At 42.5% G+C, this 17,209-nt stretch overlaps 1 protein-coding gene across 1 annotated transcript in view; it reads right to left on the bottom strand.

Annotated features, from left to right (window-relative positions):
- Positions 1-17,209, bottom strand: part of LOC121547245 (semaphorin-4G) — a 98,933-nt gene that overhangs the window by 59,566 nt on the left and 22,158 nt on the right. Inside the window, exon 2 of the mRNA XM_041858412.2 lies at positions 12,036-12,306. Coding sequence (XP_041714346.1) covers positions 12,036-12,162 — 127 coding nt within the window. The 5' untranslated portion in view covers positions 12,163-12,306. The remainder of the gene's footprint in view (positions 1-12,035; positions 12,307-17,209) is intronic.

Genomic DNA, 17,209 nt, shown 5'->3' with positions numbered 1-17,209 from the left:
ATGGTAATTGCCGTAATTGGCGTCTCAAAAACAAATGGTTTTGACAGCTTGGAACTTTTGGAATTGAAGTTCCTCCTCTGCCTTTCTGCGCGTAAAAAATTACAAACGTTTATTGGTTAAATCTACTTGAAAATAAAGTTGAATCCCCCCTCCTACAATGAATGTATTAAAATGAATATGACAAGAAAAAACATTTGTTCACGGTTATGGTCGGTTACACGATTATACATTAATTGTGCCAGCCCTACACACACGTATTAGGACGGCCCGCCTTCTCCTGACTATGGAAAAAAATTGAATCTATTACAGTTTTTCTCGATTGCTAAGACACATTTCTTGAAAGCTGCTCTCCTTTTCTCTTAACTGTGAACACAAAACCCAATTTTAAAGCTACATTCACAAAACCTCAGACTCTTCTTGCAAAACCAAACTTTCACCTCAAAACAGTTCAATCTGTGCTCAAAACTGAACTATGTTGTCAAATCGTGCCCCGAGTCAATCAAAATAAAAAACACTACTGAACAGTCACTAAACACTACGTAGAAAAATAGAAAACACAATGCTCAGGACATGAAGCTGGAGAAATAAATGTTTATTGTTCACTGTAGGCTAAATGCATGTTGCAAAACAAAAAAAACCTGTGCATTTAGCACTTGTACAAAAAAACAAAACAGAAATATTGTGCATTTACATGTAGCACTTGTAAAAACAAACAGAAATCTTATGCGTTTGCCACTTGTGTACAGTAAGCCCATGTAAAAATAAAGTACAAAAATATACAAATAAGTGCATTACTCAGCCACAGCATCATGTCTCCGTACTGGGTCAGGCCACAGGACTTCATCCACATCACAGGCCACATTTTGTCTGGCCAGGCAACGGGGGAAAAAACCCCTGGCATGCCGTATCCAGGCTTGGCATGCCTCCACACCTATGTCACCACAGGCAAGTCCCATGGCTTGCAGGAGATTTACCCTGGTGTAAGGTTGGCGTTCATATACCTTCCACTGCCATGAGGAGAAGAATTCCTCAATGGGGTTTAGGAAAGGGGGAGTACGGTGGAAGGCAAAGATTGATAAAACCTTGGTTCATATTGTACCACTCTCTAACCTGGAGGGCTCTGTGAAAACTCACATTGTCCCAAACAACAACATAGATGGGATGCTCATCCTGCTGCCCTAACAAAGCATCTCGCATGTGATTGAGGAAAATGAGGAGCTGGTGAGTGTTGTAGGGCCCCAGGTTGGCATGATGGTGGACAACCCCATGATTGCTGATGGCAGCACATAATGTGACATTGCCACCACGCTGCCCAGGAACACCAACAATGGCCGATGGCCAATCACATTACGGCCTCTCCTTCTCCTTTTGGTGAGATTACAGTTTTTTCCAACTGCTTACACACGTTTTCAAAACTATGTCTCCTTTTTTCAAAACTCTACACACAATTCCCAAAACTGCACACACAAAATGCAAAATGCCTCACATCTCCTTCAAAATGTAACACTGCATTCAAAATGCCATAAACACATGTCAGAATGAAGCATTTGCATCAAATGGCAAACACTTCTTTCATAATAGTGAATTTTTGGATATACCATGTAAACACTGTTGTTCTAAGTGTAAAGCTCTTTGGTCTTTCATAGGCTTATATATACATTTCAATACAATGTTCTACAGTGAAAGTAATCTGCTGAGAGGGGTAACAAGTACACGTAAACACCAATGCAATTTAGAAACAGAAAATATTTATTAGGCCAAACATTACTGTTGTATACAGTAGCATACAACAAAACCATAAACATATGTAAACCAAAAGTATATTCTTTAGAATACAGTAAAGAACACAATTGTGTGTGGGGGTCCCGGGGGCAGTCCAGGAAATGGTAGGGGAGGAGGCAGTCACCAGTGCTAAGCTACGCTTTATCTCTTCTCCGGGCTGGGTCTGGCCACAATACTTCGTCCTACATCACAAGATACGTTTTCTCTTGCCAAACATCGAGGGAAGTATCTCCTAGCATGGCGTATCCAACCTTGGACAGAGGAAACCTCTATGTCCCCACATGCGTCTCCATTGCCTGGAGTAGCGGCATCGCGGGCATAGGGTTGGCGATCATACACTTTCCAGCGCCAGGCTGAGAAGAATTCCTCTATGGGATTTAGAAAAGGTGAATATGGGGTAGGTACAAAAACTACAAATTGTGGATGGGTGGCAAACCAGTTTTGGACCAGAACAGCCCGGTGAAAACTAACATTGTCCCATATAACCACAAATCTAGCAGGCTCCTGATCTGGATCAGGGACAAGCATTGTGTAAATTGCATCCAGAAAAGTGAGCATATGGCCGGTGTTGTACGGACCCAGTGTGGCATTGTGATGGAGGACCCGTTTTGAGTGATGGCAGCACACATAGTTATATTACCCCCCACGCTGTCCAGGGACATTGGTAATTGCCCTCTGTCCTATTACATTTCTTCCACGGGCGCCTGGTTTTGGTGAAGTTGAAGCCAACCTCATCCACATAAATAAATTCATGGCGAATTACATGAGCATCCATCTCCAATACTCTCTGTAACAGACAAAAAGGATATACAGATGAGTAAATATGGTATGTCTGAAGTACTGGAAGTAGTGTTGCATACATACCTCTACAAAGTCATGTCGCAGATTCTTGACTCTGTCAGAGTTTCTCTCAAATGGCACCTTGTAAAGTTGTTTCATCGTCACTTGGTGCCGTTGGAGGACTGCGTTGTATGGTCGACAGGCTTACAGCATTGATGTTGTTAAATATGGTGTCTTTATTCAAGATATGTCTCTTATCTCTCGAATCCTAATTGCATTGTTGGCCAAAACCATATTTATAATTGCAGTCTCTCTGTACATCTGTAAACAAAGCGTCCTCGTCCTCCATGATGTCTTTGCCTTTCCACTCTGTACAGAATTCAAACACAGTATGTGTTCAGCATAGGAACTGTAAACAATGTACACAAAAATGTAGTACAGCATGATAACCAACCTCATTCATTCAATGCAGTGCAGTAAATGGATGGCTTAGAGTTACAAATGTTTATGCAATACTATGCAGTCATACGTATTTTACAGTACATTGCTGTAATGCTAAAATAGTCATTAGATAGTTGCATACCTGTTCTCATTTCTGAAGGTTCGAATTATGGACGCCACTGTAAATCGACTCAAGTTGGGCTGGACTCTCAGTCCAGCCTCTCTCATGGTCAAACCGTGGTTGATCACATGATCAACAAGTGTTGCCCTAATCTCATCAGAGATGGCTCTCCTTCCTTCTCTTCTTTGCCGTCGTCTTCCTCTTCCTCTCTTTCCTCTCCCTCCTACTCCTCTTGCTCTCTGTCCATTGTTGGCATCCATTGTTCAAAATAGGTAATCTGACCTTTGACCTATTTATAGGCCTATACTACAGTAAAGCAGTGATTGGTTAGTGATCAGTTAAGCAATTAGTGTTTGATTGAGGAGTGTGTGTGTGACCTGGTGAATAAGTGTAGCATTTTGATTGGTTGTGTTTGGAAAAAGGAAAGCAAGTCACTTCCTGTTAGATTTTTGTGTTTTAGGTAGAGAATTGTGTGTAGTGTTTTGAAAAAAGTGTTTTATGCAATTGACAACTGAGTCAAAGGCTGAGAAATAGCTTATGGTTTTGGAGATTTGGTGTGTAGTTTTGCACTTTGAGTGAGAGGTTTCAAAAACCGTGTGACATGAAAAGATTTTGTGTGTAAGCAGTTGGAAAAAACTGTAAACCCAGCTTCATCCATGTAGATGTATTGATGGGGTCTTTCCATTGCATCCAGTTGAAAAACCCTCTGTAGAAATAGATATAGTTTTGTAAGTGATACGGAAAAAGTGATTTAGGCCACTACAGTAAATCACTACTTAGAGTAATCAACATTGAATGTGTCTGGATATATGCCAACCTGTACATACTGGAATCTTTGCTCTTTGACTCTGTCTGAGTTGCGATCAAAGGGCACTCTGTATAGCTGTTTCATGCGCAGTCTGTTGCGCTTGAGGACACGATCAACAGTAGAGAGGCTGACACTGTTGATACCCTCAAAATGTAAATGGTCCTCAATGATCTTCTGCTGAATTTCGCTCAGTTTAATGGCATTTTTCTTACGGACCATATCAACAATTAGGGTCTCTTGGTGTGGGGAGAACATACCTGTCCTCCCACCCCCATGTGGCAGTCTTTCAATTCTACAAAAAGAGAACATGGAGTTACAAAAAATATACATGGAATACTAGGCCTACAAACAGTTAGACCAACCCTCCATTACAATACTACAGTACATTGGTACAGTGATGTACTGAAACATATATTCACTTACAGTATACTGTGGTACAGTATATAGTATGTCATACAGTAATTGCTGTCAACATTTACATACTGTACTATAATGTCAGAAAAAGGTAATTACCTGTTCTCTTCTCTAAATCTTCGGATTATGGTGGACACAGTGAATCTACTGATGTTTGGTTGTACCCTTTGTCCAGCCTCCCTCATGCTCATACCATGGACAAGAACATGGTCAATCACAGTAGCTCTGATTTCATCAGATATTACTGTTCTTTGTCTTCGCTGACCACCTCGACCACCTCGACCTCCTCTCACACGAACTCTTCCTCTCAGATTTCTATCCATTGTAGGGCCTCACAAACCAGTGCTCTCTGAACTGGCTTACTGTATATGTTCCCTCACATCATTAGCCACAAGTGTGATCAATTTTGAGTTGTTGTGTTCAAGTGGTGATACCTGTGCTCTAATTGTGTTTGACTTTTGTCACATGTGCTCACCATTATGCAGCACGGGTGCATCCCAATGAAAATGTGTTGGCAAGTTGTGTCTAAACAGGTGAAAAGTGCTTATGGTTTTGCCAAAAGAGTGATTGATTCAATCAGTGGGTTCAGGCAACTGAGCATTTGGTTCAGACAATAGGGTTTAGTGTTTTAGCAATTGAGAAAAACTGTAAGCATTGCTCCAGTCCTCGAGGGCCACAGTCCTGCTGATTTCATCTATGACTTTTACATTAACTAGCAACTGACTTACACATGGGAAACAGCTACAATACGTGCACTTTCCAAACATCATGTACCCGTACCAGGGACAAACCAGCAGGACTGGGAAGCTTGAGGACCTGAGTTGTTTACTTCTGATGTAGAGAGAGAGAGAAGGAGAGAAAGAAGGAGAGAGAGAGAGAGAGAGAGAGAGAGAGAGAGAGAGAGAGAGAGAGAGAGAGAGAGAGAGAGAGAGAGAGAGAGAGAGAGAGAGAGAGAGAGAGAGAGAGAGAGAGAGAGAGAGAGAGAGAGGGAGAGTACATGATAGGCAGAGACCAAGAGAGAGTGACAGGGAGAGAGAGAGGGTTGGAGAAGGAGAGAGATAGAGAGAGACAGACGGAGACAGAGAGTACAGGATAGACAGAGACCAAGAAAGAGAGACGGGAAGAGAGAGAGAGAGAGAGAGAGAGAGAGAGAGAGAGAGAGAGAGAGAGAGAGAGAGAGAATGGCTTGCAGTTCCTGTTCTAAACCTGTAGCACAAGCTGCACCTTGTGCTCTGTTAATCGATGAGGAGAGTCCACAAAGTGACGGAGCATGCCAGCTGAATCTGAGCCGACAGGGCGGTTTCTTTTTACCATTGTCGAATGCACCCAGTGTGTATACTGAACATACACGCTTTGCACCTATGCCATTTCATCTGATTCACAGCTCTTTCAGCATCAGGCTGTCTGTGTGTGTGTGTGTGTGTGTGTGTGTGTGTGTGTGTGTGTGTGTGTGTGTGTGTGTGTGTGTGTGTGTGTGTGTGTGTGTGCGCGCCTTGGGGTAAATTGAGCCAATGGCCATGGGGTAAGTTGAGCCAGTGGTTGAGCCAATGGTAAATTGAGCAAATGTAAGTGTTTTCTTCCTAGGTGTAATGCAAGGCATTATCACTGGGATATGAGGTAACAACAGGGCCTAGCTCATGCTAAAAGTGTTTTTTTTTTAAGTACAAAATGTTTATTAGGTGTTAAACCTGTGTTAGAAGATGCTTAAAATTATTAAAAGACAAAAAGTGATTGTGATTGTGTTGAAGTGTGTTTAGGAAATAAAGATAGACATGGTTTTAAAAAGGTAGTGGTAATATTTCATTCAGTACAGACATTTGTAGGCGGCTTAACTTGCCCTGTCCCTTGTGCCAACAGACCACTTTTTTTTGGACAAACTATGTTTTGAAAAATGTAATGTTTACATGAATTCTGATTATTTCCAGGGATACACAATATCCTTTTTTATTATATATATATTTTTTTGGGGGGTAGATCAGCTTTAATATTGCAGATAGATTGTGGCTTCCATCAACGTAATTGTCTGCATCATTTCCAATCCCCCATATACAGTATATATATTTTTTAAATGTATACTATATATTTTCCTATATTTTCCTATATTATTTTCACCTAACCCTACCATCTCTCCCCTAATTACAGTAAACTAATGGACAACAACACTTAGGCTTCTACTTCCAGCTTATACACACATTTTACAGACACAGTATATTTTACAATAGTTATCTTTTGTTTGTTTTTAGTCCCATCATTCAGCTCCACTCAACCCCTCCCATCTATCTCTGAACACCATCCAGTTTTGATTTCTATTTGCCATATTTTTTTTTACTATTCTCATAGATTCTACATATTGTAAATTAAAGATAAACATTTTTGCTATGAGTATTATTATATTATTGATTGATTGACTATGACTTTTTAAATCACCCAGCAGTGCTATTTGCAGAGTTAGCTCCAGGTAAATGTTGCAATTCTTAAGCCATTCCTGAACCTGGACCAAAAACAAGCTATATACGGACAGTACCAAAACAAATTATCTAATGATTCTGTCTCTTCGCAGCAAAATCTGCAGAGCTGGGATGGTTGTATCCCCCATATGTAGACATCTTTGTTAGAAAGAATACTATATTTCCCTTGATGGAGTGACGCTGAATATAAAAAATGGCTCAACTTACCCCACTCTCCCCTACATGTGCTGGGGGGACAACAGTTTCAGTCATTTTCAAGTTTTATTGTCACATGACTTAACCACTGTAGACACTGGTGAATACTGTCAGCTGTTGCTCAGTTGATCAATGTTATATAAGCCTATATCCTGGTGTTGCAAGCACCATGCTCTACCAAATGAGCTACAGAGGACCAACATTTCCTGTTTCCTATTTTCAAAAACCTCCAAAATGTCTGAAGATTTCTCAAAATAGATTATTTGGACCAAAGGATTGGCATAGCTGCCTCAGCCGCAGTGGCTTCAATTCCTTAAATGAATCATCTCTTTGGGAACAGTTCACACACAGTCAGCATAAACAAAACTGTTCTCTCTATTTTTACATTTTAGTCATTTTAGCAGACACTCTTATCCAGAGCGACTTACAGTTAGTGAGTGCATACATTTTTTCATACTGGACCCCCGTGGGAAACGAACCCACAACCCTGGCGTTGCAAGCACCATGCTCTACCAACTGAGCTACACGGGGCCTGTAGCCCCTATCACGAGTGAAGTCTGTAGTATTTACCATCATGCTTGTGATCTTTGGCAGTACTGTGGTTTTCACCTCATGCAGTGCTCGTGGTTGCCTGTATCAGCGTGACTGTGCATTTCGAATGAAAACTTTTACCATTACTGTTTCGAATTATGATATTACAATGAAATCAGTGCACGCACAGCAATAACAGAAAGCAGAGATCTTTATCTCATAGTGGTAGATCAGGCAAAACCTCCCACAATTAGTGCATACAGTATACTACTCCTATCCTGGTGCTATTTCAGGTACTGTATCTACGCAGAGTCTGTCGCTGCTCAGATCCTGTCAAAACCAAGCCCAGGGAACATCAGAGAAAGAGATAGATCAAAGCATCCCAGGATAACTCCAATTCCTCTCTATTGTCACCAGAGGAATTTCACATTAAAAGAAGCCATTTTCTGCAAACACTGACTGGTGAGAACAAATTGTGAGATGCTGTATACAACAACAAGAACGAAAGGCAGAGAGACAAAACATTTTGTTTTCAAATTAAACCTATGTCAACTCATTATTATTTTAGTGAGTAACTTGTCCTTTATTTGAGATGTTTTGTCTGTTCACCTAGACACAACAACTGACTTGACTAAATACATGTGAATTACAGGCCAACTTTGCCATTTATTAACCATACTATCGCATAGGTTCATGCCTCAGGATGGGTATGCTAGTCTACATAAAATCTCCATAGACTACATAAAATCTCCCCTTTTCAACTGATGAAACTGATATTTCTTAGAGATGAAAAAACAATTCTAAACCATGTCTAAATAATAAACAGAAATCCACTACTATCAAGCCCTCTGCTGCCCTCTCCTCGTAGCAACAGTAGACAGATCTTACACATGCATCAATATTGCATGGTTCCATTACTTCAAGTCTGGTTGGTACCAGCAGAGAGAGCAGGACATGGGAGACAACCCCCTAAGTACACCCTTGAGTTCAGACTAGGGCTGTTGCGGTGACTGTATTACCGCCACACCGGCAGTCATGAGTCATGACCGCAGTAAAATTCCATGTGACTGATGAGTCACAGTAATCTCCTCTTATGCACTCTGAACATGCTTTGTTAGTACCCAACTTGCTAATGACCATCAGGTCCTAATGGCCTGGTACTCAGGGCTCTATTGTCCCTCTAACCACTCTGATATCAAAGCAAATGCGATTGAAAATCACATCAAACACTTATCATCAAAACAGTATCTTGCTTTTAAAACTCACCTCACTGTGATGATCGGTTTGAAGAAAGACGTTCAACAACAGGTTGAAACTGAGTGTAAAACATGGTCGTTGTAGATGTTGTTTCAAAGCCTAACAAAACTAAATGGACAGTGCTTTCTAAGGCGATGATTAATTCAAAACACTATATGCATATTAGAGCTTATGCATACGCATAGAGTTATGAGCCCAATAAAAAAAGAAAACCTCAATTAAAATTATGATTGTGCCATTATACAATCCATAGCCTACCGCATATTACGCAAAACTGATTTAAGATGTCTTTGGTAAATAATTGGTCTAGCCTATACTCCAAAATTAAACAAATTCAAGTAATCGCCTTTGAGTGTGGACTGTATTATTATTCATACTGGATGGACTGGTTACTTTATGCTATGGTCCAAAATGTCTATCCACGAGGCTGGGAGAGAACGTATAGGCCTTGGCGATGCTGTTGGTTCATTGATTGTGCAGGGCGGCTTACAGAGTTAGCCTACAATTATAGTGAATTTGTATTTGATTTTGAATAGCCTAGTAATAGGGCATTTGTTATATTTAATTGTGTGACACATTACCTTTAGCTATAAAGAATATCTCCCCAACAATGCTCTTCCATCTCCTCCTTTCTCTCCTTTATTCCTTTCTAGAGCGCGCAGAGGGGCTGTCAACAGTTTAGTGAAATATGTTTTGTTGCGAAAACATGTTACTATCGATGTTCCCGAACAGATTTCACTTGGTTTCCCAAATTAAGCTCTGGAACAGGTTGGAGAGCCCATGGCATACAGAGTTTGGGCGGAATATCACCTGTCGCGCAGCGAGAGCGTGCTCCTCAAACAATGATTGATGCGAGGAGTGAAATAAGTGTTCTTATATTTATTTCTCAGCTGCTCATATTAAGCACATGCTCTGCTATAAAATCGAAGTAGTTTTCCCCTGCCCCTGTTCCTGCCCATTTGATAATGGGCCATTCTAAATCAAAGCTAATTTTACATACTGTATTAGTAAAGACAAGATTAAATTGAGAATAGTCTGATGGGTGAAAATATGATCACTTGATGAGAGAACAAGGAACAAGCAAGCTTTTTTTGCGACTTTCTCAAATCATCAATAGCCTATATTCGCATCATGCAGCCGATATGTTTTGATTTCTAAGACGTTCTAAGGTTTGGATCATTCACAACTAAAGTTGCCAAATAACTCTAAATCTAGCGTATAGGACCTGTTTCAAACGATCACTTTTACACTCAACATAGCTACTTCTTATGCGCACCTGCTTCAGAATGGGAAAATTTTCCTTTCTGTTTTCTTCAGCTAAGTTCAATTATATTATTTTTGATATAAAATCATATAATATAAATAATGGTACAGTCCTTTTAAGCATACTGTATCTTGTCTGCTAAATGAACAAGCCTACAGCCCTAATTCAGACCAGAGTCAGGCATTCATCTAACAACAGAGAGAGAGGGATACACACACACACACACACACACAAACAAATGCACGCACAAACACATAGATGAGCACGTGCACACACACACACAAGAACACAATTATTTTTTAAATTACAGTATGTCAGATATGCCCTTTTTAGCGTGGTTATAAATCCTTTCTCCGTTTTATTGCGAGTTACTGTACACCCACTCCTACAGACCAACTGTAAAACATAATGCAAATTAATGATCGTCCTCTCACACTAACTGTGAAACATATTATAAATCCACCCAGAGAGATACATACATTTATGCTCCTAATATAGTACCACCACCATCACCACCCACATAGCCCTTATTTCCATACACAGTACAGTCAAGTGCCCGGCGCCCATTTTCCTCTAGGAGGTGCTACTTTCTGCACTCTCCATTTCTGCACTTGGGCATGTTTCTCCTAAGGGAAAGTGACAGGGGGTGCATGCATGTGCAGATTTTAGATGTAAGTAGAGATCATACATGCATGCATGTGCACGCCCGCATGCACACACACACACACACACACACACACACACACACACACACACACACACACAACCCATGGGAGTCTGAATGTAGGTCAATGACTTCCTTCTACAAGGACAAGGAGAAAAATAAGACCGACTGTACCACACACGTCTACAATAAAAGAGTGTACCAAATTAGCAGTAGAGGCTTTTTGAACAAAAATGATCATGACATTAACATGATTCTGATAGGAACTCACTAATACTTATGCATCACATTATCTGGAATCCATTTCCCTGAATGGGTAACCCAGTGACATCATTCTTTTGGGTGGATTTATATCCTTTTTCTGTTGTGCACGCTCAAGCATTGCATGTGAAATACACATAATATTATTAATACTACCTCAGGTGAGGAGCAACATAGCTAACAAAGATTTTTGAGTGAAATTCCCATTTAAACCCCCTAAAAGTCCTGTCTATCTCTTATCTCTAACCGTCTCTTTCCACTGCAATAGTCTGGTTTTGTGACTGCACCATAGTGCAGGCAGGCGATGCACCCGGCTCTCTTCACTCTGTTAATAATCTGTTCATAATATTCCTCCTCTCAAGACAGGAGTGGAGAGGTGTGGAGAGCTGACAGCAGCCAGGGACAGTATAGTCGTCTGAAGAGCCTGCCAGGGCTGGGTGATCCCTCTGCAGTAGCTTCTGCTGCAGTAGATAGAGAAAGAGAGGCTGAGCTGTTATGGGGGGTTGGGGGAGGGGGGCGGGGGGGGATGCTGATGTGTGTAAATTATGTACCTTAACCCTTCTTCGTAAAATCACCTATTCAGCACTATGTCATTTTCTACACAGGCACTGGTCAGGGATCCACTGTAGAGGGGTCCTCTTTTATGGGCGATGAGAGCTTCTGTCTATTCTCTATTGTTTCATTAGGGCTGCATGGTGAACTAAGTGAACTAGGACAGGACTTGAGAGAGACGATTAATAACTCCCTGGAAGTAGGGGCTGGCTGTCTTCGGGGCCAACTTACAAAACTGTGCCACTTGTTTAAAGTGAACAGGAGGGAGTTGGAGCAGCCGTATTGAATCCACACACCGAGTGTGACATTAGTATCCCGTAGATATCCTATATCCTAAGTACAGCCAGGAGTTTTTCCAGGCCATGTGAACTGACCAGAAAAAACTCCTAGGCCACAGCCTATTACTCTGTCCCAGAGTTTTCCTTAGGTCAGGTGTAGTCATGTTGCCAGGACAACCTCCTAGTATACAGCAACCTGGAGCCTTGGTCTGGCCTTACCTTGGTAGAGCACCGTGGTCCTGGGGGTGACGTCAAGGACGGGGCCGAAGGGGAACCCCCACACCCCTGACAAGCTACAGAGGAGCAGCTGTAGGAAGGGGAGCAGCAGTGTGACGTGGCCCCCCATGTTTGCCAGGCTGACCCGGGTGCAGGTGGAGCCCTGTTTGCTGTCACACACCTTGTTGCTTACACACACAAGAGTGATATTATCCTCTGTTGGGCTCAGCAGTGGTGGCTTCTAGGTCATCCTCTGTCTGTATGTAGGCTCACTCTGCACAGAAGACAAAGAAGAAAAACAGATATTATCCCACACTGTTAACTATAGATGCCATTGTTTAGATGAGAGTGTGTGTGTGAGTGCGTGCGTGCACACGTGTGCGTGCGTGTGTGTGTACTGATTTCCTGGGCCTGGTTGAATTTGTGCATAATCACACTGGTTCCAGCATTCGTCACCCACATTAACTTAGTCCCAATAAGTACATACAAAAGTTGATGATGAAAAAGTATTGTTGTTTTCTCTATTATTCTGGAACATGCTCCACTTCTCCACTTACTAATTAGCAGTGTGTGTTGGGAGGCTAGGCAGGGTAGGCTATCTGATGGCTAATCTAGTGATTAGGCCCGATGCCATCAGATCAGTCTCCGCCTGGTTGGCCACACTCTTGCGCTCTGTCACTGATCAAAGGCCTCTGCCGTGAATCCTGTTCTCCTCCACAACCTACAGTGTAAACACACCAGCATCTCACCCATCTGCCACTATATTGCGTTGATGGTGTCGCCTGTGGAACGTGGCCTGGGCGATGACCGCTTATCTGTCATCACCGTGACGACAACATGGATACTGCACATGGAAAGGTAAACCCATCTGCCTGAGCCGTGTCACGCCTGGATCGTAAGACGCATTAACAATTAGAAAGGGTCGAAACAAAACAGCATGAGCAGGATGTCCTCTGAAACGCTTTGGAAAATCGCTCAAATCTGACCAAAACATATTTTCACATTAATTGTTTGCTCAAACATATTCAATATATTGTTGAATAACTGTTGACATGAACTGAAAATATTTTTTAAGGGTTTTATCTACTCGGTTGGATATTACTTTTTCAGCACTGCACTGCACTGACCAGTTTCTGACAAATTTACCTCAGTTGCTTCCCTGTTCAGAAAGCGCAGTTATATTGATTGATGGCCCTACAGAATGTGCAAAGATATAAAATGGAGTTATAGTCTCTCTGGATATGGCCATCTGTCAGGCAAGACATAATGATATGAAAGACATTATCCAGCCTGACATTTCTACAGATGGCCAAGGAATACACTCCAATTACCCAAGTGTCTCATCTTTTCCTTGCTTTACATTTTAGTCATTTAGCAGACCCTCTTATCCAGAGCGACTTACAGTTAGTGAGTGCATACATTTTTCATACTGGGCCCCCATGGGAATCAAACCCACAACCCTGGCGCTGCAAGCACCATGCACTACCAACTGAGCTATAGCTTTACTGGCTCTGACGCTCATCGGATGTGGCAGGGCTTGATAACTATTACAGACTACAAAGGGAAGCACAGCCGCGAGCTGCCCAGTGACACAAGACTTCCAGACGAGCTAAACCACTTCTATGCTCGCTTCGAGGCAAGCAACACTGAAGCATGCATGAGAGCACCAGCTGTTCCGGATGACTATGTGATCACGCTCTCCGTAGCCGATGTGAGTAAGACTTTTAAGCAGGTCAACATTCACAAGGCCGCAGGGCCAGACGGATTACCAGGACGTGTACTCCGAGCATGTGCTGACCAACTGGCAAGTGTCTTCACTGACATTTTCAACATGTCCCTGACTGAGTCTGTAATACCAACATGTTTCAAGCAGACCACCATAGTACCTGTGCCCAAGGACTCTAAGATAACCTGCCTAAATGACTACCGACCCGTAGCACTGACGTCTGTAGCCATGAAGTGCTTTGAAAGGCTGGTCATGGCTCACATCAACACCATTATCCCAGAAACCCTAGACCCACTCCAATTTGCATACCGCCCCAACAGATCCACAGATGATGCAATCTCTATTGCACTCCACACTGCCCTTTCCCACCTGGACAAGAGGAACACCTACGTGAGAATGCTATTCATTGACTACAGCTCAGCATTCAACACCATAGTGCCCTCAAAGCTCATCACTAAGCTAAGGATCCTAGGACTAAACACCTCCCTCTGCAACTGGATCCTGGACTTCCTGACGGGCCGCCCCCAAGTGGTAAGGGTAGGTAACAACACATCTGCCACACTGATCCTCAACACGGGGGCCCCTCAGGGGTGCGTGCTCAGTCCCCTCCTGTACTCCCCTGTTCACCCATGACTGCATGGCCAGGCACGACTCCAACACCATCATTAAGTTTGCCCGACGACACAACAGTGGTAGGCCTGATCACCGACAACGATGAGACAGCCTATAGGGAGGAGGTCAGAGACCTGGCCGTGTGGTGCCAGGACAACAACCTCTCCATCAACGTGACCAAGACAAAGGAGATGATTGTGGACTACAGGAAAAAAAAGAGGACTGAGCACGCCCCCATTCTCATTGACAGGGCTGTAGTGGAACAGGTTGAGAGCTTCAAGTTCCTTGGTGTCCACATCACCAACGAACTATCATGGTCCAAACACACCAAGACAGTCGTGAAGAGGGCACGACAAAGCCTATTCCCCCTCAGGAGACTGAAAAGATTTGGCATGGGTCCTCAGATCCTCAAAATATTCTACAGCTGCACCATCGAGAGCATCCTGACTGGTTGCATCACCGCCTGGTATGGCAACTGCTTGGCCTCCGACCGCAAGGCACTACAGAGGGTAGTGCGTACGGCCCAGTACATCACTGGGGCCAAGCTTCCTGCCATCCAGGACCTCTATACCAGGCGGTGTCAGAGGAAAGCCCTCAAAATTGTCAAAGACTCCAGCCACCCTAGTCATAGACTGTTCTCTCTGCTACCGCACGGAAAGCGGTACCAGAGTGCCAAGTCTAGGTCCAAAAGACTTCTCAACAGCTTCTACCCCCAAGCCATAAGACTCCTGAACAGCTAATCATGGCTACCCGGACTATTTGCACTGCCCCCCCCACCCCATCCTTTTACGCTGCTGCTACTCTGTTAATTATTTATGCATAGTCACTTTAACTCTGCCCACATGTACATATTACTTCAACTACCTCAACTAGCCGGTGCCCCCGCACATTAACTATGCACCGGTACCCCCCTGTATATATAGCCTCCCTACTGTTATTTTTATTTTACTTCTGCTCTTTTTTTCTCAACACTTTTTTTGTTGTTGTTTTATTTTTACTTTTTTGTTAAAAAATAAATGCACTGTTGGTTAAGGGCTGTAAGTAAGCATTTCACTGTAATGTCTGCACCTGTTGTATTCGGCGCATGTGGCCAATAAAATTTGATTTGATTTAATTTGAGAAGATAATATCACCATAATAATAAAAGCTTAACAAACCCAGCAAATAAGCATTTTCTCTACTATAGCCCTAATATAGCCCTAGAGTTTCTTCAAACTGAAATATTAACCCCCTAGAGTCTATTGACGCACATAGCGAGCTACAGTGGTGTTTATCAGACATCCTGAAAATAGGTATTCTCATGAAAACGTGTGTAGCGTCCAAACGGTTTGACCACTCTATGGAAAGATGAGACTCTCACGAACACGTTTTGCTCTACGACCCCCACAAGCTCCAAAGGACTCGTGTGAAATCGGTACTGTCGATGTGCCAACTTCTGTTTGTAGCATCCAAACCATTTGGGCTACAAACTAATGTGACCCAACTGTGGATGTACTCCATTTTGCTCTACGACCCCTACAAGTGTCATGGGACACATCTGAAAGTAACCGGTACCGGTTAAAACATTTTATGGAAGTATGGAGGTAGGTTTGTGCCTACCCAAAAAAAGGGGTTAAATATGTGTATGGGTGGTCCTCTGTAGCTCAATTGGTAGAGCATGGCGCTTGTAACGCCAGGGTAGTGGGTTTGATCCCCGGGACCACCCATACGTAAAAATGTATGCACACATGACTGTAAGTCGCTTTGGATAAAAGCATCTGCTAAATGGCATATTATTATTTAAAAATATATATACACTACAAGACAAAAGTTTGGACACACCTTCTCATTCAAGGTTCTTCTTTACTTTTACTATTTTTTACATTGTAAAATAATAGTGAAGACATCAAAACTATGAAATAACACATATGGAATCATTTAGTAACCAAAAAAGTGTTAAACAAATCCAAATATATTTTATATTTGAGATTCTTCAAATAGCCACCCTTCGCCTTGATGACAGCTTTACACACTCTTGGCATTCTCTCAACCAGCTTCATGAGGTAGTCACCTGGAATTCATTTCAATTAACAGGTGTGCCTTCTTAAAAGTTAATTTGTGGAATTTCTTTCCTTCTTATTGCGTTTGAGCCAATCAGTTGTGTTGTGACAAGGTAGGGGGGTATACAGAAGATATCCCTTTCTGGTAAAAGACCAAGTTCATATTATAGCAGGAACAGCTCAAATAAGCAAAGAGAAACAACAGTCCATCATTCATTTAAGACATGAAGGTCAGTCAATACGGAACATTTCAAGAACTTTCATGGTCGAATTGCTGCAAAGAAACCACTACTGAAGGAGACCAATAAGAAGAAGAGACCTGCTTGGTCCAAGAAACACGAGCAATGGACATCAGACTGGTGGAAATTTGTCCTTTGGTCTGGAGTCCAAATTGGAGATTTTTGGTTCCAACTGCCGTGTCTTTGTGGGTGAACGGATGATCTCTGCATGTGTATTTCCCACCGTAAAGCATGGAGGAGGAGGTATTATGGTGTGGGGGTGCTTTGCTGGTGACACAGTCTGTGATTTATTTAGAATTCAAGGCACACGTATCCAGCATGGCTACCACAGCATTCTGCAGCGATACGCCATCGCATCTGGTTTGGGCTTAGCGGGACTATCATTTGTTTTTCAACAGGACAATGACCCAACACACCTCCAGGCTGTGTAAGGGCTATTTTACCAAGAAGGAGAGTGATGGAGTGCTGCATCAGATGACCTGGGCTCCAGAATCCTCCGACCTCAACCCAATTGAGATAGTTTGGGATGAGTCGGATCGCAGAGTGAAGGAAAAGCAGCCA

Source organism: Coregonus clupeaformis, chromosome 31 (genome assembly GCF_020615455.1).
Source record: "Coregonus clupeaformis isolate EN_2021a chromosome 31, ASM2061545v1, whole genome shotgun sequence".
In the NCBI taxonomy this organism is placed as follows: Eukaryota; Metazoa; Chordata; class Actinopteri; order Salmoniformes; family Salmonidae; genus Coregonus; species Coregonus clupeaformis.
This window is presented reverse-complemented; position numbering and strand designations above follow the sequence as displayed.